This window comes from Podarcis pityusensis (assembly GCF_964106645.2).
Source record: "Podarcis pityusensis genome assembly, chromosome: 13".
NCBI lineage: Eukaryota > Metazoa > Chordata > Lepidosauria > Squamata > Lacertidae > Podarcis > Podarcis pityusensis.
Genome location: NC_138038.1, coordinates 19,595,857 through 19,621,542, shown reverse-complemented (window position 1 = coordinate 19,621,542; position 25,686 = coordinate 19,595,857). Strand labels below are relative to the sequence as shown.

The following is a 25,686-nucleotide window of genomic DNA, read 5'->3' as shown; positions in this document are numbered from 1 at the left end:
TGAAGTTCAAAATGTTTTATTGACATTCTACGAGAAAGTTTCCGTTCGCTACCGAAGCACAAAGAAGCTCGAGCAAAGTTCTCACCTTGCTCTTTCCCCCCCTAAGCCAAGATAAAAAAGAAACTTCTTTTAAAATTTAAAATAAGCTTTATACAAATCAGCCCTATATACATTCCCCCCACCTTTCTCTCCTTATCTATTATACAAGGCGACATAAATAGCAACCTTGACACTGTACAACATTAAAGAATGCTTATTAAAATTGCAGCTCTTTGTTTAAAAAATAACAACTCCCTCCAGCTTTATTGTTTTTTTAAAATCCAAGGTGGATTTGTTTTTTCTTCTTCTTTAAAAAATAAGCTTTCCTCTCTGACAATAGCTTAACATGATGCAAGTAGAGCAACACTTAAGACAAATTTTCACTTTCTTTTTCAAAAATAACAATAACTTAAATTATTCCCAAAGTATTTTAAATATCTCCCTCAATTTTTAAAATAAACATTTATCCGCCATCCAACCCCTTACAAACCCTAATGTGAAGGTCAAGGGATATAAATTCCCAAGCCAAATATTTTAATTCTTGGGGTAATTCTGAAGCATCTCTAAAAGGGTTAAGATTTCTCTTTCTTTTCTGGGATTTTGGTTTGTTTTATTTGGCTGGAAGGGAAACAAGAATCTAGTCCCTTGGAACACAGTAATAAACAGGTCTACCAAAGTAAAACAAAAGACATGAGTTCAGTAGAAATCGAATCCTATGAAAGTGGGCACAGAACTATATGGGTTGCCATATTTCAAGAAACAAAAAGTTTTGGGAAAGTTGAGATTTTGGGGGGATTTGGCCAAAGAAAGATATCAAGCTTTTTGCGGGAAAGTTTAAAAAAACCTGGACATTTTTATGACAGCCTAAAAGGAACTCAGAAGCTGTTTTGTACTGAGTTTTAAACCATTGATCTCTCTGACTCAGTTTTGTCGTTAACAGAGATGGGAAACTTATGGTCCTCCAAGATGCTGTTGTCTCTGACTCCCATCAACCCCAGTTAGCACAACCAACATCGAGAGGACCACTAGTTCCCCATATCCATGAAACAGAGTTTCAGACTGGGGAGATTCCCAGCACTAGCTGGAGGTGCCAGGATTCAACCTTGGGACTTTCCCCATATAAGACATGTGCTGGGTCACTGAGTTATACAGCCCATCTCCTAACCTGATGCAAACATGGAATAACCCACGATAATTTGAGCCAGGTTCCCTCTCCCCATGCCTTCCTCCGAGCCACCATGCCACTCCACAACACCGACTGGTGTAAAGCAAGGACCCAAACATTTGTCCTTCCAATCCTGTGTAAGCTGAATGCCCTCTTGCGTAACTTTAGTTCAAAAAAAGAGGTAGTGCAGATGGGCAGTGTCATAAAAGAGATCAGAATTTTTCACACACACGCACCATGGCAAATAGGTCTGTCAGAGGATAGCTCAGTTGGTTAGAGCATGAGACTCTTAATCTCAGGGTCGAGAGTTCAAGCCCCACAACGGGCAAAAGATTCCTGCATTGTGGGGGGTTGGACTAGATAGATGACCCTTGCGGTCCCTTCCAGCTCCATATTGGTCCATATTAAACCTGGACTAATGTTCCTGGGATCAGAACTTTTCTTCCTGCATTTGGATTTTTATCCTCAGTTTATTCCCAGTTGAAGAACTGGGTCGAAGCCCACCTGTCTGGCTTTCCTAATCCAGAGGGCTCCTGGAGTAAACCTGAAATAGCCACTAGTGAGATCAGAATTGGTCCTTTCCATCACAGGTCTCTGAACTTTCCCCTCTGTTCTCTTTGACCACAAGCTCTCCAGCACTATGTTAACACTGCACACCAGAGGGGAAACCTTTGACCTTTCGGATGTTGCTGAACTACAGTTCCCATCAGTCCCAGCAAGCATGACCAGTGCCCAGGGATGATGGGAGTTGTAGTTCAGCAACATTTGGAGGGCCAAAGATTCCCCACACTTGCTATATGCTGCCCAGTTTTGTAGAACAGTCATGCGTATTTCTAAGGAATTGGCTTTCATCCTAAATTTATTATATATGTGTGTGTGTGTGTGTGTTTTTATAGCTGTGACAATGTTTACTTGCCCCCAACATCTCTTAAATGTTCCTTAAATTAAAAGGAAAAAAAAATCTAGCTAGATATTATTTCTGGGAGGTCATGTAGGAATAGAGAGAGGTGGGTTCGTTAGACTGCCCCCATCCCCCAAATGAATGGACGAGTAACAACAGAAATCCTGCTCCTGTCATAAATGACACCGATCGGGCTTTGAAACCTTGCCAGATCTTTCAGAGCTATCCAAGGAGATCCCTCTCTGAATCACTTTGCTTGGGAAAGTGAGCAAACAACACAAAATCAACAAAACAAGAGGAAGGTTGTATACTTCCTTCTCGGGAAGCTGGGGCGGTGCTGTGTGTGATGATGGGCTTCTCTCCAACCAAGCAGAGAGCCTTCTGACTGAAGCTGGCGGTGATGGTGATGATGATGATGGAGAATTGCCTACAGATAAACCACGCAGGAAGTTGAGGAGGTTGGTCACGTAGGGCGGGTGAAACCAATTTGGCTGAGATACAACATGGACTATGAGCTTTCCTCCCTCCCTCCCGCCCACCTTTCCCTTCCCTTTGTTTTTAGATGGTCTCTCAAAAGTCTTAGCCTTTACTGCAGCTCAGTTGTTCCTGAGATGGGATGGAATGTGTACATGTCCTGCAAAACACATCAAAGAGTTTTGACTTGTTGCTGTCTGTCTGTTTCTCCCTGTCTCCCTCCTCTCTCTCCTTCATTCCTTTTTTCCTGCTCCACTGGTTTCATCAAGGAGGCAAAGGAGGTTAATATACCGCTCCAGGATTGGGAGGAGGCCCTGGAGATGGGTGATGCATAGAGCCAGGAGTGGGAGGAGGTCCTTGCTGTAAGTGAGGCCCGCTCAGGTTCTGATGATGGTACCAGGGGCTGTGCTCCTCCAGGTAGCTTGGTGGGGAGTTATAGGAGAGTGGCTGAGGGAGCTGGCTCCGGCCGGCTGGGTTGTTGTTGCTGCTGTTGTTATTGTTGTTGTGGGTGTTACTGTCCCAGAGGGTGGGAGATGGCGGAGAATTGCAAGCCATGGAGTCACTGTTATTGGGACTGTGTTCCAAGGGGACCTCTCCATTCTTGTACAGTTTCTTGAACTTGGACCTTCGGTTCTGGAACCAGATTTTCACCTGAGAATAAAGAGAGAATGAAAAATGAAAAAGAAGAAAAGGTTTCACAGCTGTGTGGTAGGATTGAGAGCTTCATCTGTGGCACTCTGTGTTCTGAAATCAGGGTATGGGGTGAAAATAATAATAATAATAATAATAATAATAATAATAATTTAGTATTTATACCCCACCCATCTGGCTGGGCTTCCCCAGCCACTCTGGGCGGCTTCCAACAAAATATTAAAATACAGTAATGCATCAAACATTAAAAGCTTCGCTAAACAGGGCTGCCTTCAGATGTCTTCTAAAAGTCTGGTAGTTGTTGTTCTCTTTGACATCTGATGAGAGGGCATTCCACAGGGCGGGTGCCACTACCGAGAAGGTCCTCTGCCTGGTTCCCTGTAACTTGGCTTCTCGCAGTGAGGGAACCGCCAGAAGGCCCTCAGCGCTCGACCTCAGTGTCCGGGCAGAAGACATCCCTACCATGGACTCCTGAATGGAGAGAGTTGTCACCGCTCCTTCTTGGTCCATGTGGTGGAGCACATGCTTTGCATGTTCCAGGTTCAACCCCTGGTTTCTCAAGTTTGGGTTGGGAAATACCTTTTCCTGAAACCCTGGAGAGACGCTGCCAATCAGTGTGGGCAATACTGCGGTAGATGGATCAGTGGTCTGATTTTGTTATAATGCATCTTCCTATGTTGAGTGCTCACTTATCCCAGATCATGTCTACCTTAGAACGCCAAAGAGGAGGTGGATCTCAACCAAGACAATGTACCAGCATCTAAAATACACATTCAGTGGCATGGCCCCAATCCATGGCCCCAATTTCATGCACAGGAGGCAAGAGGTGGCCTATGCCTCTTATTTTCCCAACTGCATTTCTAGAGATGATCATGGAAGCTCCCATCAATCCTTTTTGAGTGGTGTGTAGAATAGATGTCAGAGGGAAAAGAAGGACTGGAAAGACCCACTTGGTGTACTTAATATAGAATTTTGGAATTGGGTTGTAGCTCTACAAACTGCTAGCGCTTCTAAGAGCTCCACGCTGTACCAGGCAGAGACCCCCACACCCAGAGACCACTGTTGCCTAGAACTCAGAAGAACTGGGACTTCGGCGTTCTACAGAGTTGCTCCATCACAATGAGCCAGGATTTAACCCGAGCCAAAGCTTGTCAGCTTTCAGTCATCACATTTCTTTTCCAGCCTAATCTCAGCCTGGGAAGACATGGAGAAACAACATTTGCACCTCTGAACTTGTGTACAGTTCATGCTTTGAGTTACCACAGCAAAAGACATCTCTGGAATTGTGATGGGACTTCCGAGAATGTACACCTCTCCTTCTGTTTCCAAATAAATAAATTGTTTCCAAGAGGAAGCCGTCCTCAGGCAGAAGTGCCTGCTTGAGACGAAGGCAGAATGCATAAATTCCACACATGGTCAAAGAGTTCAGACGAAGCAAGGGGAAAATGCCCCTCTTCCAAGTAGGAGTGGGGGAATCTGTGGCCATCCAATTGTTGTTGGGTTCTCAACTCGGTCCCAGCCAGAATGGTCAATGTTCAAGGATGATGGGAGTTGGCCTCTAAAAACATTTTGCAAGGCCACAGGCTCCCCATTCCTGCTTTAACTGTAGTCTAGACTCCTTGGACTCAAGGTAAAATGAAATAATAAATATATTTTCCCAAAACTTCCCCACCCCCCATGTCACACTCCCTAGAAGAGGTGCCACATCTACCCATTTTTCCAAAACAATCGCCCTTTCCCCCCAAAACCGATCTTTCGAGAAGTCTTGATGACAAGCTCTTTCGGAACTTTTTTTTACAAGTCCTCTTGGGCTGGGAGGACTGAGGTGACGAAACTTAGGGCAGGGCTGGGAGGGTGGCCTAGCTGGCTTGGAGCCTTTCTGATAGTGCTCTGAGGGCTGCGGTGATGACTTCACACGCGCCCCACTTTGGAGAAAGAGCCGAGGAGCGGCGAAAGAAAGTGGGTGGTAGGTGGGGAAGGAAGAGGCAAGGGAGGAAAGACTAGAGAGGGAGAGAAACTCCTGGGAGTCAAAACAAGGAAGGAGGAAAGATTAGGACTCCTCTGTGCCTGGTTGGGAAATAGCCATATTTGTGGGCGGGAGGAGGGAGGGTGATTTCTCCCCCAAGGTGGTGACTGACACTGCAAACCTGGCAACGGGTTCCTATGAGCAAAGTCATCTTCCAGTCTTCCAAATTGCAGCCTTCGGTATTTGTTGCCTGTCAATTAATTAATTCGCGAACGGATAGATTGCTAGGTCACGAAGGACTGAGCACGTTACCTGAAGTCAGCCAAAGTTCTCACAGCGTGTGGTTGCATTAGAGGGCAAGGGGAAATTACGTATTAGAGTCTGTGCAAGCTGGCTGTAATTAAGGAACACACACACAATGGGAAAGGCCCTTTCCAAAGGCCAAAGGGCCCAATCCACCAGCACATTCTCCCTGCGAGCTCCGCTGAAATGAATGAGAAGCTAGGGCACTACTGCAAATCGTGACCCCTTAATAGTATTCCAAAATAGGCAGCAGTCCTATATACAGTGGGAAGTAATTTTGGGACTTCCATCTGACTGCAGATGTCTAGGACTGAACTGTTAGTGGTCCAGGACCAACAAGGAAGGAGCAAAGTGAAAAAGAAGTCACTACGCTCTTTTCGGAGAAAAGGAGATGCCAAGACAGAAGCAGAAAGAAAAGCGCCAGGGTCATGTCCACAACACACACCCTTTCCCCTAAAGGAATCCTGGGAATTGTAGTTTGCCAAGGGTGCTACAGCTCTGTGCGAAGTAAACTACAGCCCCCAGAATTCTTGCGGGGGGAGCTGTACCCTTTATGGCGTGGCTGCCTGACAGATCAGCTCGATTTCCAAATCCAAAGAGGCATTTCCAAAATCAACCAAGATTAAAGAAACAGCTCCCCCTCATGTCCAAAGAAAAATCAATTGGGGCTGGTGTGTGTGTGTGTGTGTGTGTGTGTGTGTGAGAGAGAGAGAGAGAGAGAGAGAAAACCAAGCCTTTGAAGAGGTCCCACTAAAAACAGTTCAGAACAGTTGTGTTTAGGACGGGTGCTCCTCGTGTGTGAAAGTTTTTTATTTTTGCAGGGTTCACTCAACATCATTAGCATCAAAATGTCAGCCTGTATTCCCCCCCCCCCCCCCGCCAATTTGGACCAGATTTGCTCTTTGGAGGGGGGAATCCATTCAGGTTTTTAGAAGAAGGAGAAGGAGAAGGAGAAGGAGAAGGAGAAAGAGAAAGAGAAAGAGAAAGAGAGGAGGAGGAGGAGGAGGAGGAGGAGAAGAAGAAGAAGAAGAAGATTGTTGCCAACAACCTGTTATCTCAGTGTCACATTTGCAAATTAAGCCTCCTGTCTGGAAGCACTGTGAATCTATCGATGATGGCACCTTCTTCATTTCAGAGCATCTTAGCTCTGAAAAGCTTCCTAAAATGATCAGGCACACCCATCAGGTCCTCTCCCAGCCTCTGCACACTTTTGGACAACAAACACTGTTCAGCCTCGTAAGGAGGTCAGAAACACCCAACCTATAAATCCTAGTGACATCTCGAGCAAAACAAGAAGAACGGATGCATTCATTTTGGGGAAGCGATCCTGGGCTTTCAGTTACAGAGCTCATTTGGTGAGATATCTATTACAGGGTGAACCTCCAGCCCTCTGGATGCCAATAGACTCCAATTCCCATCCCAGGTGAACTTTGGAACTCCCTCCTGTTGACATTAAGCAGGTGCCTTCACTATCATCTTTTCATTCATAAAGTCATTCATAAAGAAATTCTTGTTTAGATGTGTCTACACAGATGCTTCGAAAGTTGGGGTAATTTTGATCTGTTTTAGTATTTTAACTTTTGAATGCTTTAAAGTAGGGTTGTGTTCCGCCCCTCAATTTTATTGTTTTACCTTTTCATAAACCACTTTGATGCTTTTTACCAGGAAGCAGTGTATAAATTTCATGAAATGAAATAAACAACAGGAGTTATAGGATTATAGGACCATAGAGTTTGAGGCTCATCTGGTCCAAGGTTTTTTTGTTTTGCAGTTGTGCTATTTGTGCTCCTATTGTACAGTGGTACCTCAGAAGTCGAATGTAATCTGTTCTGGAAGAATGTTCGACATCCAAAACGTTCGATTTCTGAGGCGCAGCTTCTGATTGGCTCTTACAATCAGAAGAGCCAATTAGAAGTTGCTTGTCTGCCGCGTCGGATGTTCGGCTTCCAAAAAATGTAAAACTTACTTCTGGGTTTTTGACATCTGGGAGCCGAAATGTTCAGCAACAGAGACGATTGAAAACCGAGGTTTGGCTGTATTGGCTACAAACAATAAAACTGATTGATTGATCTGGTCCAACCCCTTGTGGTGCAGGAATGCAGGGATCGAACCTGCAACCTTGGCGTTATCAGCACCATCCTGTAGCCAACTGAGCTAGTCCAACAACAACTGGAGGGCCACAGGTTCCCCTGACCTACACACCATATATTTAAAGCACATTTCCAACCCCCTAAAGCAGGAGTCCGCCTTGTGGGCCTTATTTATTGGGGTCAAATCCTAAGAAAAGCTCAAAAACTTTGGGGTACAATCCTAAAAAAAGCTCAAGAACTTCGGCCGGCCCCCACGCATGTTCACTTCATCAAATCTGGCCCTTTAAAAAAAAAGTTTGGGCACCCCTGCCCTAAAGAATAATGGGAACTGTAGTTTATCAGCCCCCTTAATTACAGTTCCAAGGATTCTTGTGGGGGGTGTGTGCTTTAAATGTATAGTGCATATGCAGCCTTAGTAATGATGTGGAATAATTTATGATCATGGAACGGCAAGGGACCTTGTAGGAGCCTCCAAGCTCATCCCAACTTGGCCACCCAGTGTGTCTCTTGAGCAAACAACAGGTACATTCTAAGCAAGGAGTTTCAGGTGACTCAGGCAAGCGAGCCAAGCCAAGCGCCCTCCTGCAGGAGACAAATAAACACCAGCCTAGCCAACAGGACCTTGGGGAAAATTCCTGTCTCGATGATCACATGGCAAAAAGCTCCAGGCGACTCAGGGGAGTGAGCCAAGTGCTACGCTGCACCAAATTAGGGGGGAAAGGGGGTCACTAACCAATGTGTGACCCCGGGGAGTCACCTGACCACCATGAGGCTGTGTCAGTGTCACCCCACCCACAACATGCACCCTGAGAACATTTTGCTGGGGGCAAGGGTGAGCGTTCTCAGGTGGCCATGAGCGTGCTATATCGCCGCATCGTTCTTGGCAGTACCAGGCAGCCCAGAAGCACGCCAGCTTGCTGCCTTATTTAGATCGCGGCAATTAAGAAGGCCGACCTTTTAAAAGAGAGGGAGCAGAGGGAGAAGCTTTGCTGTCATCAAAGTGCTTGGCCAACCTTGCGTTCCATCTTCGCTTCTTCTCCCTGACTGACCTGCTTAACAGGGATAGTCTAAGTGAGGAGGAAATAAACATTCAAGGCTTCGTGTCCGAAGGTGGGAGGGATGAAGCGAAGGAAACCAAGATGGCCGTCCGGAATTCGGCATTGATGCTCGTGAATTTAAAGACGAAAGTTTTCTTTAAAAAAAAAAGATTTTGAAGGAACTAAGATCTTAAGAGTCAAAATGTCAGGGCTAGGGTGTGGAACAGCAGCTGTAACTGGTAATGCACTTGAACGGGATGGAGTTGGGAGAATATTTTTATTTACTTATTTAAGGCCTTTATACACCGCTTAGGTAAAGTTAAAGCAGTGTAGATTAAAATAAATCAAGTCATCTTGTCCAACACCCTGCAATGCAGGAATCTCCACTAAACATCCATGACAGACGGCCATCCAATCTCTGCTTAAACCATACAGAGAATTTTTAAAATCATCATAAAGCCAAACACAAATCTGATTTATATATTGTATATCAATCAAGGGTGGGGAAATTATTACCCTGAAGATGTTGTTGGACTCCAGTACCCATCAGCCCCAGCTGGCCTGACCAGGACTTTGGCATGATGTGAGTTGTAGCTCGACAACATCTGGTGAACCACCTCTGGTTTATACTATTCTCACAATTTTAAATTATTTTTTTATACCACATTTCTAATTATACATGTTGTTCCAATTACACTTCTTCTTCCTCAAGGAAGTTTATCCTGTTGAAGAAGACGAATTAACACTATGTCCCTAACATTTTTCAGTCTCAAGATTTTAGATCCTGTAGTAAAATAAAACAAAAACTTCACCTGCTTAAATTCACGAGGAAATTCAATTTCTGCTCAGCCAAGCTCGCCTCTCCCACAAAATAAATACTTGCTTTCAATCCTAGGGAACCATCTGTATGTGTGACAGGGGGTGAGGGGTGGGATCCTGCCCACGTAAGATTTTATGAGGTGAAGAATCCTTTGAATCTTTGCTTTTTGCTGAGCTATTTTAGCACAGCTAATTGTAAGAATGGGCAAACTGGTCTTGCGGATGCTTTTCAAGGTTAGCTGGATCCTGCCCTTTCCATCACCACCCAGGGAAAACCTTTGAGAAGCAGGTTATGCTGGGAAGAGGAGCTGAGCGCAATCTCCAATTGCATGTGAGAGCATTTGTGAGCAACCACACGTCTTCAACAAAGCACCCCCCCCCCAAAAAAAAAAGAATCATGGGAACTGTAGTTTACCCATCGCTGAGCTACAGTTCTTTGGGGGCTACAATTCTTCACATGTCTGGTGCAGGTCTTCTGCTAGAGATCTTTTTGCAGAGGCTTTTTAGAAAGCCATCAATGGAGATGCTCTAGATCTGAGCAGGCGATACACATCACCAAGCAAGGAGCTGGATCAGATAGACCAGGGATGTCCAACAGGTCAATCGTGATCCTGGGAGGTTTTGGTAGATCACAGTCAATCGCTGGGTCCCTTTCCTTAGTGCTGGTAAAATCGAACCCTGCCCTACCCCCTTGCCCTGTCCTCCACTGTTGCAAGATCTGCAACATGGAGTTGCAAGATGGAGTTTACTCAGTGAGGCTGTTTGTTTCCCCAGCGATTTGTTGTTGGTTCCTCTTTCCCCCTCAAACCCCTTAAAAAAAAGGGCTCCTCCATAAAAAAAAGCTCAACAACTTTGACCTGAACAACCCCCCCCCCCAAAAGGGGGGTAGATCACTGCCAGTTTTTAATTCTGTAAGTAGATCGCAGTCTCTTGGGAGTTGGCCACCCCTGAGATAGGCCATAAGGCTTCTGCACAACTCTATGATGCCATGCCTTTATCTTTTACCAAGCATAGGCAAACTCCGGCCCTCCAGATGTTTTGGGACTACAATTCCCATCATCCCTGACCGCTGGTCCTGTTAGCTAGGGATGATGGGAATTGTAGTTCCAAAACATCTGGAGGGCCGGAGTTTGCCTATGCCTGATCTTTACTATACAAGTTCCGAAATGGAACCCTGGGCTTGGAAAGATTCCGATTCTGAGCCTTGATTGGCGCGGGAGACGAGAAGGACTGCTCCAAACCCATCTCTGTGGTTGCACCAGATAAGAGGTCAGCGACTCTTCAAGTCACCCTGCTCCTCCTTGCCTCGATAGCCGCCGCCTTCCAGCCAGAGCTTGGCGTAAACAGCGGAAGTTGCATGACTGCTATTATGTCCTCATGCCTCTGCCTCCCCAAATTGCAGCTGGAGTAATTGGGTCAAATTGCTTCTGGCGTCGGACGTCCTACTGGAGAGGGCCTAGCAAAGTTTCCAGGCAGTTTGCTATAGAATATATATATATATATAGAGAGAGAGAGAGAGAGAGAGAGAGAGAGAGCGAAAGCTGAACAATGATATGAGCCTTCTGTGGGCAGTTCTGCAACTTTGCAATACGTAAAACTTTTATCTCCATGTGCTTTAAAGGGCAGGCAATCCATCCATCTTCCAAACAATACAAAGGATCACTCCTAAGCGTTTACCTGAAAGTAGGTCTGTAGTTATCTGCACACTGTACATCATGATGCAACCCCTGCATTTTTAATAGTGGCGTTGAAGGAGGAATTTCAGCAGCTGGATTTTGCATACCAAGCTACACCTGCTGAAATTCCCTCTTCTGCACAACAATTAAAGGCGCAAGAGCCCTGCCCCCCCTTTTTTTACATCTGGGCACCCAGCTATATTGCCTACTCAGAAGTAAGACCCATTGAGCTCAATGGGTTTAGGCGGGCTTTGCAATCCACACTAAGCTGAGGAATGGATGGGCCTTTACTGGCTGGGAGTGAGGCCCACTGAACACAGCAAAACATCCTTCTCATGTAGATTTGCATGGTTAAGTTTCACAGGAATAACCGACTGAGTTTTACTTGCAATAAAATGTCTACCAGATAAGGCCAGAGAGCTAAGTTTAGGCAATCTTCCAGCTTTGGGGTTTTAACTTAGGTTTCGATGCAGCTAAATGCCACCGGGCCTGTTTCTGATTTCCAGACAGCAATTAATTTCACGGGCAGAGTTCGAATCCAGAACTCTGACACGAAACCCCTTCCAGGTATATGAAGAGACACTAGTGGGAAAATGAGTGGTGAAAGGAAGGCACTCTGCACATGCTTAAAGGCAGTCTGGTCCTAATGACAACAGGTTCCAGTGAGCCTTGGCTCAACTTAAAACCTTTCTGGTGAGTTTTATCCTGGGAAAATCGAACAAGAAGCCACAATTGTACACTGGCGGAAATGACTGGCAGAATCCGAGACCAGGGAGAAGAGTCGGTGAAAGAAGACTGGAAGAAATTTAAAGACTATTTACAGAAATATTGTAAAATTAAGGAATCTTAGAAGGATATTGGATAGAAACTAAGAGCTTTTTAGCTGTAATGCTTTAAGAGATATGAAAAAAGGTTTACAATTGGGCAAAAGTTTAATGGTAAGGATTTGCTGAACTAACAAACTGAACTGGAATACAAAAAAGGGAGGTATGAGGAGGTCCAGGGAAATAAGTCTAGAGAAGATAGGTTTGGAAAATTAATGTCTTTTTAACTGTTTTATTTTGTATGTTTCTTTTTTATCCTTTACTTTTTTGTTATATTTTTAAAAAATTTACTCTTTTTTTCTGTATTTTGTATTTCTTCTATTTTTTGAAACGTTAATAAATATCATTAAAAAAAAAAAAGAAGAAGAAGCCAGAATTGTACAGTTAAACCCTGACATCTAGGCAAACATGTCCCTGCACTGATTTCATCTCCCAAATGTTGTGAAGCAGTACTTGCCAATCTTGCTTTATTCAGTATTCTGCATCATTGTATCAGAAAGAACCCAAATGCTATATAAGCCAAACCCCATAGTATCCTTACCAACTCTCCATTACTGTTCCCATCCAAGCTCCTTAAAAGTCACATTAAAGGCTAAGAAGGGGCATCAAAAGTCCTTTAGATGGTACAACCTGGCCTCCTGTCATGCCTAAGAGACAGATGGCCTAATCCCGCTACTTGCCATAGCTGTCTTAAAAAGCAGATTTATTTTATTGCAGATTCATGCTGATTTGCTTGCAGGGAGGTCAGATGCTGTTGCATCAAAGCAAAGCAAATGTTACCCCACACTTCGCAGCACAGTTTCCCATCGCGTATCGCAAAGAGTCCAATTTAGGGAGGGGGGGCAGGCTTGTTGCTCAAGACTTCCCAGCCAACTATAATTGTGCAACCTAAACCGGCTGGTACTTGTGATTGAATCCCACCCAAAAATAGCAAGCTTCTGGAAGCACCCAGAGACTTTTTGGCTTCCAAAAAGCAAAGACAGGCGGAGAAGCTTCCGTTGCTCAGGAAACTTGCCAAATTCATCCAGAAGAATCGGAGGACGGGGATAGCCCTACAAAGGCAACTCAGATATCACTTGGGGAACCGGAAATAGGACTGTCTACATTTAAAAGAAAATCTTTATAGCAAGCAACCTTCGCCGATTAGAACTGAAATTATGGCACAGCACGGGAGGTTAAGCCTTTCGAGAGCACTATTTTCCTGATCAAAATACTATCCCCATTCCACTGCCAAAAACAAAAGACAGAGGTATCATAAAGTTTCTGCATTTGATTTGAGACACACACACACACACACACACACACACACACTGCTGCAGTTAACACTGCAGGAAATGCGACCTCTGCTTTGGTCCTCCACAGATGACGATTAGCTGAGATTTCAACTGACAGTACAAATCCTTTTGATGGACATCTCCCTCTGTTCAGTGGGGCTTACAGAACAGCCCTACACAGGTTTTCTAAGAAAGAAGTCTGGGCTGAGTTCAAATGCCCTTTCCTCCCCGGTAAGCATGTGTAGGATTGAAACCAGTTAGTGTTGGGCTTTTTTCATCTGCTTTAGACGTTTCAAAAGTCCTTTCCCCCCTTTTTTGTCCTCCCTCCCCCTTGAAAGCTGCAACCACCATTTGCCCAAGGAAACAGATGGTTATCGGCAGTCTAAAAAAAATGACATACAGGCACACACACCTTCCCAGTGCTTTAAACCGTATGGGCAAAAATCCAAGAAAAGGAGAAATATTCACAGCCTGACCCTATTCATGTAAGTTAAGTCCTGCTGGATTCGATGGGACTGATTCCCAGGTTAAGAATGCAATCCCAAGGATGTCTACTCAGGAGTAAGTGAGGTCAGGATTGCTGCCCAAGGCTCCAGCCCTGCAGCCTGACCCACAACGCATGTTTTGCTAGGGCCGAAGTAATTATGCAGAGTGGCAGTAAAAAAAAAAAGGGGGGGGGACATAGCTCAAATGGAGAAAATCAGATGCTGCAATATAATGTAGCCACGCATTTCTCCCTTCCTTTCTTTCAGTTTTTTTTTTGTTACCCAAGGAGAGTTTGCCTTGAAAAAGATCTGCCCAGCTGTTCCCGTGGCCTACTACTAGATAGCTTGGTAGATCCATCCTCAGCTCAGTCACACTTGGAGCAGCCTTGCGGGAGTTGCTCTTTCTTAACCTTAGCTCCCTCCTCCCTCAATCCTGTAAAATGGGAATAACAACGAGGCAGCTTACGAGTCTGACCAGACCCTCCAAGTGTCCCCATTTTCCAGGGACAGTCCCGGATTTACGAAAGCCGTCCCAGTTTCTGATTTGATCCCAGAATGTTCCGCTTTCCCCTTAGAATGTCCATATTTTCATTGGAGAAATGTTGGAGGGTATGGAATAAGATGCCCCTATTTTCACTGGAGAAATGTCGGAGGGTATGTGATAGGACACCCCTATTTCCATCAGAGAAATATTGGAGGGTATGCTGTTTGTGTGGAGGAGCATGAGAGGCAAATATTTTGTGTCTTAAACAACAGTACACAAAAGACACATGCAAGCCATCCTACTTGGGACATAGTGCCTTCTGCCATCCAACTGTCAACCCAGATATGCAGTCGCTAGTTGGTCCACCAGCTGCTTGTGTTCAGCAGATGTGGGGGACCTGTGGCTTTCCAGATGTTTCAGAACTAACAAGCCCCATCATCCCTGCCCATTGGTTGTGCTGGCTTGGGCTGCTGGGAACTGCGAGTCCAGCAATACCTGAATTGCCACAAGTTCCCCACACCTCCTCCAGAGGCTACCAAGGAGTTGTTTTCCCAACTTGGCCAACTTCCTCCTCGCAGTTACCCATCAGCACCTCTCAGCTGAGCCTCCCTTGGCCTCAGGAGGAAGAAAGGGACTCTGCCAAAACACAGGAGTTGCATCGCCACACCTACGTGTTTCCTGCCGCCGCCGCCTCTCAGGGCAGTCAGCATTCCGCTCTGGATCACTGAGCCCCAGCCAGAGACGAATGAGTAGGCCTGAGACAGCGGAGGAGCGATGGAGACTTGACTCTTTCCCTTCCGTGCTGCAGCCCATTACTCCAAACCTGTCAATATCATCTAAGCTGATGCCAACACATGATTCCCATGTTATCAGAGCTACTGCTCTCATCAAAGAGACACCGACATACGTCGCCTTGAGCAGTGGCATAAAAACCCAGACAGCTCTTCTCTGCTATCCCCTCCATCCCAAAACTTTTTGCTGCGATGACACGGAATGCGCAAAAACATTCTAACTGCAGAGGTTGAAAAGTGTGGAATGCTGGCATTCCGCACAGCTTGCCAAGAGAGAGAAGTGAAATATTGGCTGTGTGGGTTAAAACACACACACACACCCCCAAAACAAAACACCCTCACAAATGGCTAGGAACTGGAGGAGCTGAGGAAAATGAGGTCAAAGCGGCAGTTAAGGGGGAACTTGCACTCAGTGCCTAGAGGGGAGGGGTGAAGGAAAATACAGCCAGGGGGGCTTAATTTCACGTAAGGATTTGACACGTATCATCAGATTTTCAGCTGCAGGACTCCACTTCTGTAGTACAGTGGTACCTCGGGTTACATACGCTTCAGGTTACAGACTCCGCTAACCCAGTATTGGTACTTTGCTTCAGGATGAGAACAGAAATCGTGCTCCAGCGGTGCAGCAGCAGCGGGAGGCCCCATTAGCTAAAGTGCTGCTTCAGGTTAAGAACAGTTTCAGGTTAAGAACGGACCTCTGGAACGAATTAAGTACTTAACCCGAGGTACCACTGTAATGGATTGGGATTTCAACAGCTGGAAGTCCCAAAGCAATTGGGAAACCGAGAAGAAAGATCAAACATCCAAACACCTGAAACTACTTTTTCTCTTACTGTCCTAAGGTATTTTATTCAAGAGCTGTGAAACTCCTGCTGGGGATCTCCCAACCATCTAGGGCCACTTAAATCCAGCAACTTCCTGAGATTTTGCTGGAGTTCCACGCACATGTCCCTCTCACGCTCCCGTTTCCCTAAACAGAGTCGGAAAGCTAAACAGACCAGGATGTTCTTTTTTCCAATGTGTGCTTGTTTCTACCTGAGTCTGGGTCAGTCCAAGTTGCGCGGCCAACTCTGCCCTCTCTGGCAGCGCCAGGTACTGCGCCTTTTGGAATCTCCTCTGCAAGGCAGCCAGCTGGTAACTCGAGTAGATCGTGCGCGGCTTTCGGATCTTTTTGGGCTTCCCGTTGACCATCCGCACTTCTGGCTCGGGTTCTTCCTTCACTGAGACTGCAGAAAAGGGCAGAGGGGGGGAAGGCAGAGGAAGAACTGCATCAGAGCACAAAAATAAATAAAACCACAGCGAGTTGCTGGTTCGGAACTGGAAAAGGAGTTGCGGGAAAGGAGTTTGCTTTTTATACATTTGGAGCGGCAAGCTGCCTTTCCGCAGAACGGTCCAAGTTCTCGGTCTCTGCTGGAAAAGAGAATGAATGAAAGCTTGGCTGCAGAGAACAACGTGCATTTCTCTAGGACGGCAAAGATCAGCCCTTTGAGAATGGCGGCTCAACAGAAGGGCAGGATAACTGTGATCTCCTCTGGAGACTATTTTATTTTGCTGGGCTGCTCCCCAAAACTCTTAATTTGCCCCCAAGAACCCGCCCGACTTCTGCACACCACGAAAGCATCTAACTCCTCTCCACTGGTTCCCAGAGGTGCAGAAAACATGAAAATTAGAAAACCAACCTCTGGTGTCAAAGACCCATCACACAACCCTATGTGGCCTGATACATATAATGCCACCATAGGCATGGTACCTCCATCATCCATTCCCCCCAACCCTACCCATTTCTCAGTCAACAAAGCTTTGTAATCTCCATCTTTTAGGGCTAGATCGGGAAACGATGTGTGGTTTAAATGGGGTATCTGGAGCATGCTATGGGAAGCAAAGATATAGGGTTGCATCCAACCTGAGTATCACTCAAAGTCGACCCATAGGAATCATGCATTCCAATTTCGCCCTGTCAATTCATTTCAATGGGTTTACTCTGAGCAGGTCTGGCATTGGGTACGGCATATTGTACACTTGGTTTGAACCAGTCAATTCACCTCTCTGGAGTCTGTACCGCAGAGGTTGCTTCGAGCCAACTGTTGCTTTATTGTCTTGAGACAGAATCAACTTTACCCACAAATATTGGAAAAGACCCTTCTCCTGCCCAGTCTTCTGGGAGTCTGTACCATCCTATTCAGTGGAAGCGGAAGAGATTGCACTGATAAGATTTCAGAAAATAATCGAACTTCCCATGGTTTTAGCACTTTTCTTTCTCTTCCCTTGCCCGATATTTTTCTCGTTTTCAATTTTTCCTTCGCTCGGCTCGACTCTGGTGATTTGATAGCTGCCTGGGTTTCTGTATTCAGATTTCCCTTTCTCCCTCTGTTCTCGTCTCAGTTTCTTCACTTTTTCACCTGATGTTTTTAGCATTTCCAGGGCTGAACATGGCTGGACTTTGGCCTAGCCGGCTTTGCTCTGCTTCAAACCTCCTGGCTCGCAAAACCTGCCTCCTCCTCCATGTCCTTCCCAGTTTGCCTTTCTAAAACTGTCTCTATTTCTCAGTCTCACTCGTGTATCCATGGATATTTTTTCTCCCTGGCAGGAAGCATTGTCCGGTTACGTGGGGACAGTCGGAACCACACAGCCCCCATGTTCCCTTCCTGAAATATTTGTGGGGAGTGAGGGCGTGAATTAGGCCTCAAACGGCTGGCCAGCATCTCTAGCCTGCTTCACTTAGAAAATCGGCATGCTCATTTTTGTTGACAGAGGAAGACTTTTCTCACCTTTACACACCTCCATCCTAAACCCATGGACTTGGAGCTTTTCCATGGAGCTTTTATTTTTATTTATTTTTATTTTTAATAAAAGAAACATATTGCTTTCTTGCTGGCATCTTTTGCTTTTTAAACTTTCCACTTTATTTCCTATGTTTTAATCAGTAATACCAAATCAAATGTCTCTCCTCTTCCAATCATAAGTTGCAAAGTATCTCAAATAAAAAGTTTTGGAGAGGAGGTGAGAGAAGCCCAGCAAATTCTGCACACCTGTTCGTGCACTCACAGAAAATAAATATGTATAAACTTGGGAGAGACGGTCACGGGACAAAATAGTGGTGTTTATTTTTTAAGTGTGCGTGTTGGGGGGGGGGAATATTCTTTTTGCCTTCAGAAAATCACAGAATCAGCGGGGGAGGGGGATGTACAAAATATCAAACCCTCACTTGAACAAAAGAAGCTATTGTGATATTGTTGTCAAAGTCACTTGTAGTTTACATAAGAACAGACAGCAATCAAAAGTCACGGACCAGTTCATAATTTTTTATGTAGACTGGGTTATGAAGTTATACTGTTGGGTATTCCTAAACTTGTTTCTCTTAAGTACACTAAAGAAATAGATCTAGGATGGAAAAGCCGCCTTCAGATATTTTTCTCCCCTATTTCTCAAAGTGAGAGAAGATAGTCCACCACCGTTCTTAATCCCCCATTGACCAGGGAAAAACGCTGTAGAACCCGAAGACCTCCATCAGTGGCTTTGCTATTTCATGCCAGAATAAAGCCTGCAATGAATTCTTCATATTACATCTTTTATGGCAGAGTCTGAATGTGGCAAATGGCAAGGGAATAAGGAGGGAAAGGATGGGGCAGTAGCCCCCTTGGCTACGCTGTTGTTGCCTCTAACTTGCCAGTGGCCAGAGTTGTGCTTCTGAAAGGGATCACAGAACTGGAAACACTGTTTCAGTCTTTTAATATTGCAGGATAACTTTATGGACGGGACTAGCAATCTGGTTCAAGAGATGCAGAAACGTCTAACAGCAGCAAGCCCTGAAGTGAATGTTTGTGGATCGAGGGCACTGATTTAGCCTCATCCTAGAAGTTCATGATTCTGGTTCAGTGGGGCTACTGGACCCCTCCAGAAAGTGTACTTGTTGTCTAGTGTGACAGAGCAAAAGAGACATTCCCCGTGTCCAGTTTTCCTGTTCAGTTGTAATACCTTTCTCAGAAGATATTACCAAAGTATATCCTCCTTCTCTTCTATAAGTAAGAATATTTTCCAAGAGAATGGGGGGAAAGTGATTCCACTTTCTAGGAAGGTCTTAACCTCCCTGAACCCTAAAACTCCCCTTTCTCAATAGTGTCACTAACACACACACACACACACACAGCTTCTCATACCCTTGACTTCGCTCGCCGGGAACATAAATATTCTCCTTACCTGTTTCTTGACTGGGCAATGGCTGATCCCGGAAAGATCCATACGGCCTGTAGGAAGTGCTGTAGGGGTAATCAGATTTCGGGGAGTACGTCCCAGCACCCCCAATCCCATTGAGGTTAAATTGGGGGTGGTACGCATAATGGTTCATCGGCTGGGTGTACGTTTGGCTGGGATAATACTCGTGCTGGTTATGTGGGGTGCTGTAGTAGCCCAGATCCGTGATGGACGACTCGGGGAGCGTAGGGGAGTCCTTGGTGGCCACATGGCAACTCAGGGAGCTGGAGATGTCCGTCAAAATACTGGTGATCTTCTTATCAAAGGATCCACTCATGGTGAGAAGGTCCACGCCGGCGTTGCAAAGGTCCACCAAGTTGGGCAAAAGGAAACCAAACCCACCCACCCCTAAAAATAAAAGTGTGCAAGGCTTGCTTGTAGGGTTTGGGGCAGATCTCCTCCTCTTCTTCCTCCTCCTCCTGAGTAGGCTTACTCAGTCATTGCTGCAGTAATAGCTGCTGCTGCTGCTGCTGTTCCAGCCCTCCTCCAGGGAAAATGTGTAAGAAATCCAACCCAGCCAGCTTGCTTAAACCCTTTAATTAGGGAGTAGGGAAGGGTGGATACTGCATTCCGATTGGCTCCAGAAATATTGCCTTGCAGGCAAAACAGACTCTTCCCCCCCCACTCCCTTCTCTCTTTGCCTTTTCTTTCTTTCCATCTCTCCATACTTCTTTTAATTTTTTTTTTTTTAAAAAAAGGAGCGGAGGAGAAAACAAATGCAACCCTTTCGAAGCACACATGCACACACATATTTACATATACATGCCTCTTGGGAGCACGCACGCACACACACACACATATATATATAACACCTTTGGAGAAGAGATGGATGCCCCCCCCAAAAAAACCCCCCCGGGTGGCTCTCCCTATATCTCCCCCCTTGACTGTGGGAGGGATTAACTGTCTTATAAAGAGGTGCATCCATTGGGATGGGGAGAGAGGCAGACCTGTTCTGTGTTTGTTCTGTTCTGTTCACCTATGGAAAAGTGTGTTTGGGTGGCGCTGGGCCTGATTTTGGGGGCGTCTGCATGCGGCCTCCATCGGTCCCATTGCAGCTGGAATGGCAGAGGCACACTCAAATTGTTTAAATGATGCACAGAGCATTCGTCATCTGTTTTTAAAGCACTTCACAAACCGTTGCTGGCATTATAGTCTGAGGTGGTTGGAACCCCCCCCCCTTGTTAAATTAAAAGTTTCTACCTGTCCTTCAGAGTCCCCTGTGAATTCTCTTATAACACCTGGATACCTTGATGACGGATGTAGCACTTAGTTCACTTGGTTAGAGGATGGTGCTGATAATGCCAAGGTCATGGGTTCGATCCCCTTATGGGTGCGCATTCCTGCTTTGCAGCGGGTTGGACTAGATGACCCCTGGTGTCCCTTCCAACTTTATGATTCTATCATTCATTTGCAAATTGCTTTCAGGTCTTCATTACACACACACACACACACACACACCCCAGATCCAGCACTTGTTCATTTACAAACTGCTCTGCAAATCTTTATTATTATTATGTCTTTGCAAATCTTATTCCACCTCCCGTTCCTCCGACACGTGTACAGTGAATCCCGATTCAATCTGGCTGAAAGGAAAAGGTGGGGTTTAAACAAAGTTGTGACTGATTTCTTTGTTTCCTTTTATTGGAGGGGTAATTGTTGGCTGGACCCGAGCCAATGCCCTTCTCATAATAACCGCCTTGCAAGGCAGATCCTCTTCTTCCCATTTTATTGATAAGGAAGTGAAGCCCAGAAAGCAACACGCCCAGAGACAGGATTTGAACTCCCTTCCAGATCTATTGCACCACATGTAAGCCAAAGTATCAGTCTTCCAATATGTCATGTTCAGGGGCGCACATATGTGATGTGTGGGTTCTAAGCAGGCAAGCATTTGTGCATTTGTACAAGAATATCTGTGTCTGAAAATGTGTGTTTCTAGCTGCGTGGATAAGGGACCTAAATAAATCACATACACATTTTTACATTTAGCAAAAAGTTTCGGGTCTGAGTTTTGATAATGTTCCCATTTGGAAAGGTGAATTTTTTATAGAAAGTTTTAACTAAGCGTTTTAAGGCTTTAGCACCTATCTGGCAAAGTCGGGGCTTTTTTTGTTTGTTCTGAAATCCACCCAAGCCAGCTGTTTCCAAAATTAGGCAGACTGAAGTACCTTCGCATGAATGAAATTTCTGCAAAGCGTATTCAAGTTAGGGAAAGTTGTGGGAGAATTTCCCACTGGCTGCTATGTTGGTATCCTTCTTCTTACTGTATAAAGCAGTTGTGAGGAACCTTTGGCCCACCAGATGGGGCCAAACTAGAACTCCCAACAGCACCAGGAAGCAACCAAATATGTCCAGGCCTGTGCTTGTCACAGTGTACTTCTTGGATTTCGTGCCTACCTTCCAGTACAGAATCATGTGGGGGACAAGATAGTTGAGTGGCTCAAAAGTGTTGGCCCCAACCCGAGTTCAAATCCCACTTTTCCCACAGACTTAACCTTGGGCAAGTCTTTTATAGAAGGCGATAAATTAAGCTGATGATAACAACTGTCCCATCGCTGCTAATGACCCCAGTGGCTGAACAGGGATTCCATCTTCTCTCCCTATGCAAATAGTAGCTTTGGGTGAGCAGGCAGATTTTAATTCGGACTATTACAGGTGTGGGGGGGAGTTAAATTCACCATGCTACATGGACCCGATCCGCCATGCCCACGTGCTGCTGTGAAAACAACCGCACAACTTAAAATAATGCTGACCGCATTGGCCACAAGAGAGGCATGAAATACTCACCCCTTAATAAAAATGGAAATATATACGGACCCAATGCTAGTCCTACTCAGAGGAGACCTGTAGACATTCATGAATCTAGGTTTGTCATGTCCATTCACTTCGGTGGGTCTAATCTGAATAGGACCAGCATTTGGTACAACCCATTGGCTGTGTGTGTCCCCTTTCTTAAAAAGCAAAACAAATAAACAATTGTTTACTTCTTAATTCTGTTACAGACACTTCAGGTTGCAGATGCTTCAGGTTACAGACTCCGCTAACCCAGGAATAATACCTCGGGTTAAGAACTTTGCTTCAGGATGAGAACAGAAATCGTGCGGCGGCAGTGGTGCGGCAGCAGCGGGAGGCCCCATTAGCTAAAGTGGTACCTCAGGTTAAGAACAGTTTCAGGTTAATAACAGACCTCCAGAATGAATTAACCCGAAGTACCATTGTATTATTTTGTCTTGCCGCCTGCCTGTCCTCATGAGCCTCTTGCTTTTTACGTTGTCCTTGGCCACTGTGCTTTGAAGGGACAGCCCCGTGTGTGGGAATGCGCCCACAAATAGATGCCTTTGCGCAACATCTCGCAATCCTATGTGTGATTCATTGCTCCCATCTCCCTGAGCCCACAGACCTGTATTTCCGAGACTCTGAGATATGTTGTTGTCTCTCTTTCCATATATGCAAAAATGTGGCAACTCGTCATGCGCTTGCTAAAGGATCGAGGTTGAGAGCTGCGGATTGTGGGTGTAGCAGATATTTCTGGTGCCAAGGAAGAAAGGAAGCTGCCTTGGGCTGAGAGAAACCAATGGTCCATCTGGTTTGGGGTTCTCTGAACTAGACAGCTACTCTTTTCCAGGGTTTTGGGGATGGGGCAGTCACAGCCCTGCTCGGAGATCCCATTGGGGAATGAACCTGGGACCATTGCACTACCACTAAGCTACTGGCATATGGGTTTGTGTGTTGGCTGGGGATAAAGGACAGGTGGAGTTGTGTGATGGCAAAGAATGCTGGAGAACATTTGTGTATGTGGCGAAGGTTAGGGCGTAGATGGATTTAAATATGCGTAAGGCCACAAGGTTCATCTCTGAGCACATGGCTGAGCAGTGTTTGTTTTTTAGAAAACTCACCATGAAGTTGTGGCAGTAAGTGCCACAATTTTTAACCCCCCCCAAAGGTACCATTACCATTGAGTACCCCCTGGGGGAAAGCACTGGGCAGGAGACTGAGCACATAGGGGAAAGATAATCCATGGGGTGTGTATATTTAGGGATGGTGAAAATTGGGAAAACAGAAATGTATGGGATGCACTATTTAGAGCCAAAATAGTTTGCAAAAACACCACGTGGAACGGAAGCCGCAGCCTTCGAGAACTGGGCATTTCAAAACGTCAAACGTTTTCTTCTGCGAAACTGGATACATTTGTGTGTGTTTTCCCCGACACTTTTGCTTCACCGAATGCTAAGCCTCGTTGATGGATCTGAAAGCAACTTGGCCCCAGATTCAGTAACAGATTCAGCCCTGGGTTTCTGAGGCTGCAATCTTGCTTCTGAGCAGAAGTGTCCAGGATGGCACTGCAAAAGTCTGAACTGAAAAACAGGCTCCACAATGAGGAATGATCAAATCAGAACAAATGATGAGACTTGATAGACTCCCCTCCGATCTATTCCAACACTTTTCTAAGAATTTTTCTCTGGGTTTGCCTCCATGTGCATTCATTATCATTTATTTGCAAAAACGCCTGTTCCACCAATTAAGGGGAGGGGGAAAACACCGTGGTGGTCAACAACAAAAAACCCACCAATTAAAAAAACAAGTACAAAATACATCACAAAGCAGTAGATCGACTTAATCCATCACCCCTCAAGGAAAGCTTGAGTGACGAGCTTAGTTTTAAGCAGGTGCCTAAATGCGGGTACAGTAGGTGTCTACCTGATGTTAATTTGAAGTACATTCCAAAGCGGCAGGTGACACCACACTAAAAGTCCTGCTCTCGGTGGATATAAAGCAAACCTAGAGAGCATAGAAGTAAAGGATCCAAGCGGCAGGATGGGGATGTAAGATGAGACACCTTTGGTCACCACAGGGGTCAGGTGTGAAGGGGGTAACCAGAATCTGCTTGTTTCAGAGGGATCTAGTGAATCTAAGCATCTCAGAGTTTCAGCTTGTTCTCGTCCCAGCAAAGATGCTCGCTGTACGCAGCCATTTGACACCTCCAATATGGGACATGCATGGTTGCAGTGTGAAAAAGATAAACTTTTGTTTCAAAAATTATTAGTGCTGGCCTGCCATTTGTTCCTGACTTTATTGCATTTATATGCCAGCTTTCTTCCACAGAGCAAAACATGGTGTGTGGTTCTTCTCCCATCAGTCCTGTGAGGTAGGTTAGTCTGACTGGGCCAAAGTCAACAGGTGAAATTCATGGCTGAGCGGGGATTTGAAACTTTGGTCTCCCAACACTCTGGTGCTCTAACCACTCCGCCACCCTGTCCTTCTGCCTTCGCAGCCTCTGAGGCCTTTCACAGCACACTCGCAAACACAAACTATAGTATCCCACTGCTTGTCTCTGGAGCCAAAATGCTGGCGTCGTGTGGAATTGGAGAGCAAAGGAACCAGTGGATTGGTATGACTTTGAATTTAGCGCTTAAGCTTCCTTCCTTGTCCAGGTTGAGATAAACCTCTGAGCGGCTGAGATTGCATTGTCGTTGTTTTCCTTCCATGCTTTCTAGAAGAAGAAGACCTCTGCCGGATTAGGCCAGTGGTCCTGCACTCATAGCAGCCAGCAGAACAGCGCACTCCCCTCCTGTGGTTTTCAGCGACTGCTCTTCAGAAATATACAAATAGCCACCAGGGTTACGAATGACAGTGGGCTGTTCCTTAGTCCCTTGTTTGAATGGCAGCCTGTGGCTTTGTGAGCTGATGCGGCCTAATGGTTAAAGTGCTGGACTTTGACTGAGGAAACCAGAGTTCGAAACCCCACTTAGCCATGGAGCTCGCTGTGTGACGTTAGTCCTGTCGCAGTCTCTCTCTTGAGCTCCTGGGGGGGGGGGGAGCAGGATATATGTGTAATATTTAAGTAAATGGTATGCTTGGTTTAAATCAGGGCTCAGTCCCTAAACATGTTTGGAACACTGAGCCAAACGCTGGAGCACGTGCAGATTATCGCATACCCTCCGACATTTCTCTCATGAAAATAAAAACATCCTATTCAACAACAACAACAACAATAATTCTACCCCACCCATCTGACTGGGTTGCCCAAGCCACTCTGGGCAGCTTCCAACATAGAAAAATAATAATAAAACATTGAACTTTTTTAAAAAGCTTCCCTATACAGGGCTGCCTTCAGATGTCTTCTATAGGTTGCATAGTTACTTATCTCCTTGGCTCTGGGAGTCGAATAACTCCACACCCTCCAACATTTCTCTGATGAAAATAGGGACATCCTGAGGAAAAGCAGGACATTCTGGGATCAAATCAGAAACCGGGATGGCTTCCGTAAATCCGGGACTGTCGCTGGAAAATAGGGACACTCAAAGGGTCTGTTATTGTGAGAGTGAAATGGGGACTTTGCTGAGGTCGCTGCCCCACACTCAATTGCATACTCAATCAGAAGAAGGAGAAAAGTGAATGATGATACAGTAGGAGAAAGAGACAAATCAGTGGTCAGATTATTGGAGGGCAGAAGAGTTT

General features: G+C 45.6%; 1 protein-coding gene across 1 annotated transcript; it reads right to left on the bottom strand.

Annotated features, from left to right (window-relative positions):
* DLX3 (distal-less homeobox 3) lies at positions 1–19,732 on the bottom strand. The gene is made up of 3 exons (XM_080979495.1): positions 19,177–19,732; positions 16,015–16,205; positions 1–3,230 (listed from the first exon to the last, which is right to left on the bottom strand). The coding sequence occupies exons 1-3, from the start codon at positions 19,505–19,507 to the stop codon at positions 2,862–2,864; spliced, it is 891 nt and encodes a 296-aa protein (XP_080835621.1). The 5' UTR covers positions 19,508–19,732; the 3' UTR covers positions 1–2,861.
* Between the last annotated feature and the right edge of the window lie 5,954 nt (positions 19,733–25,686).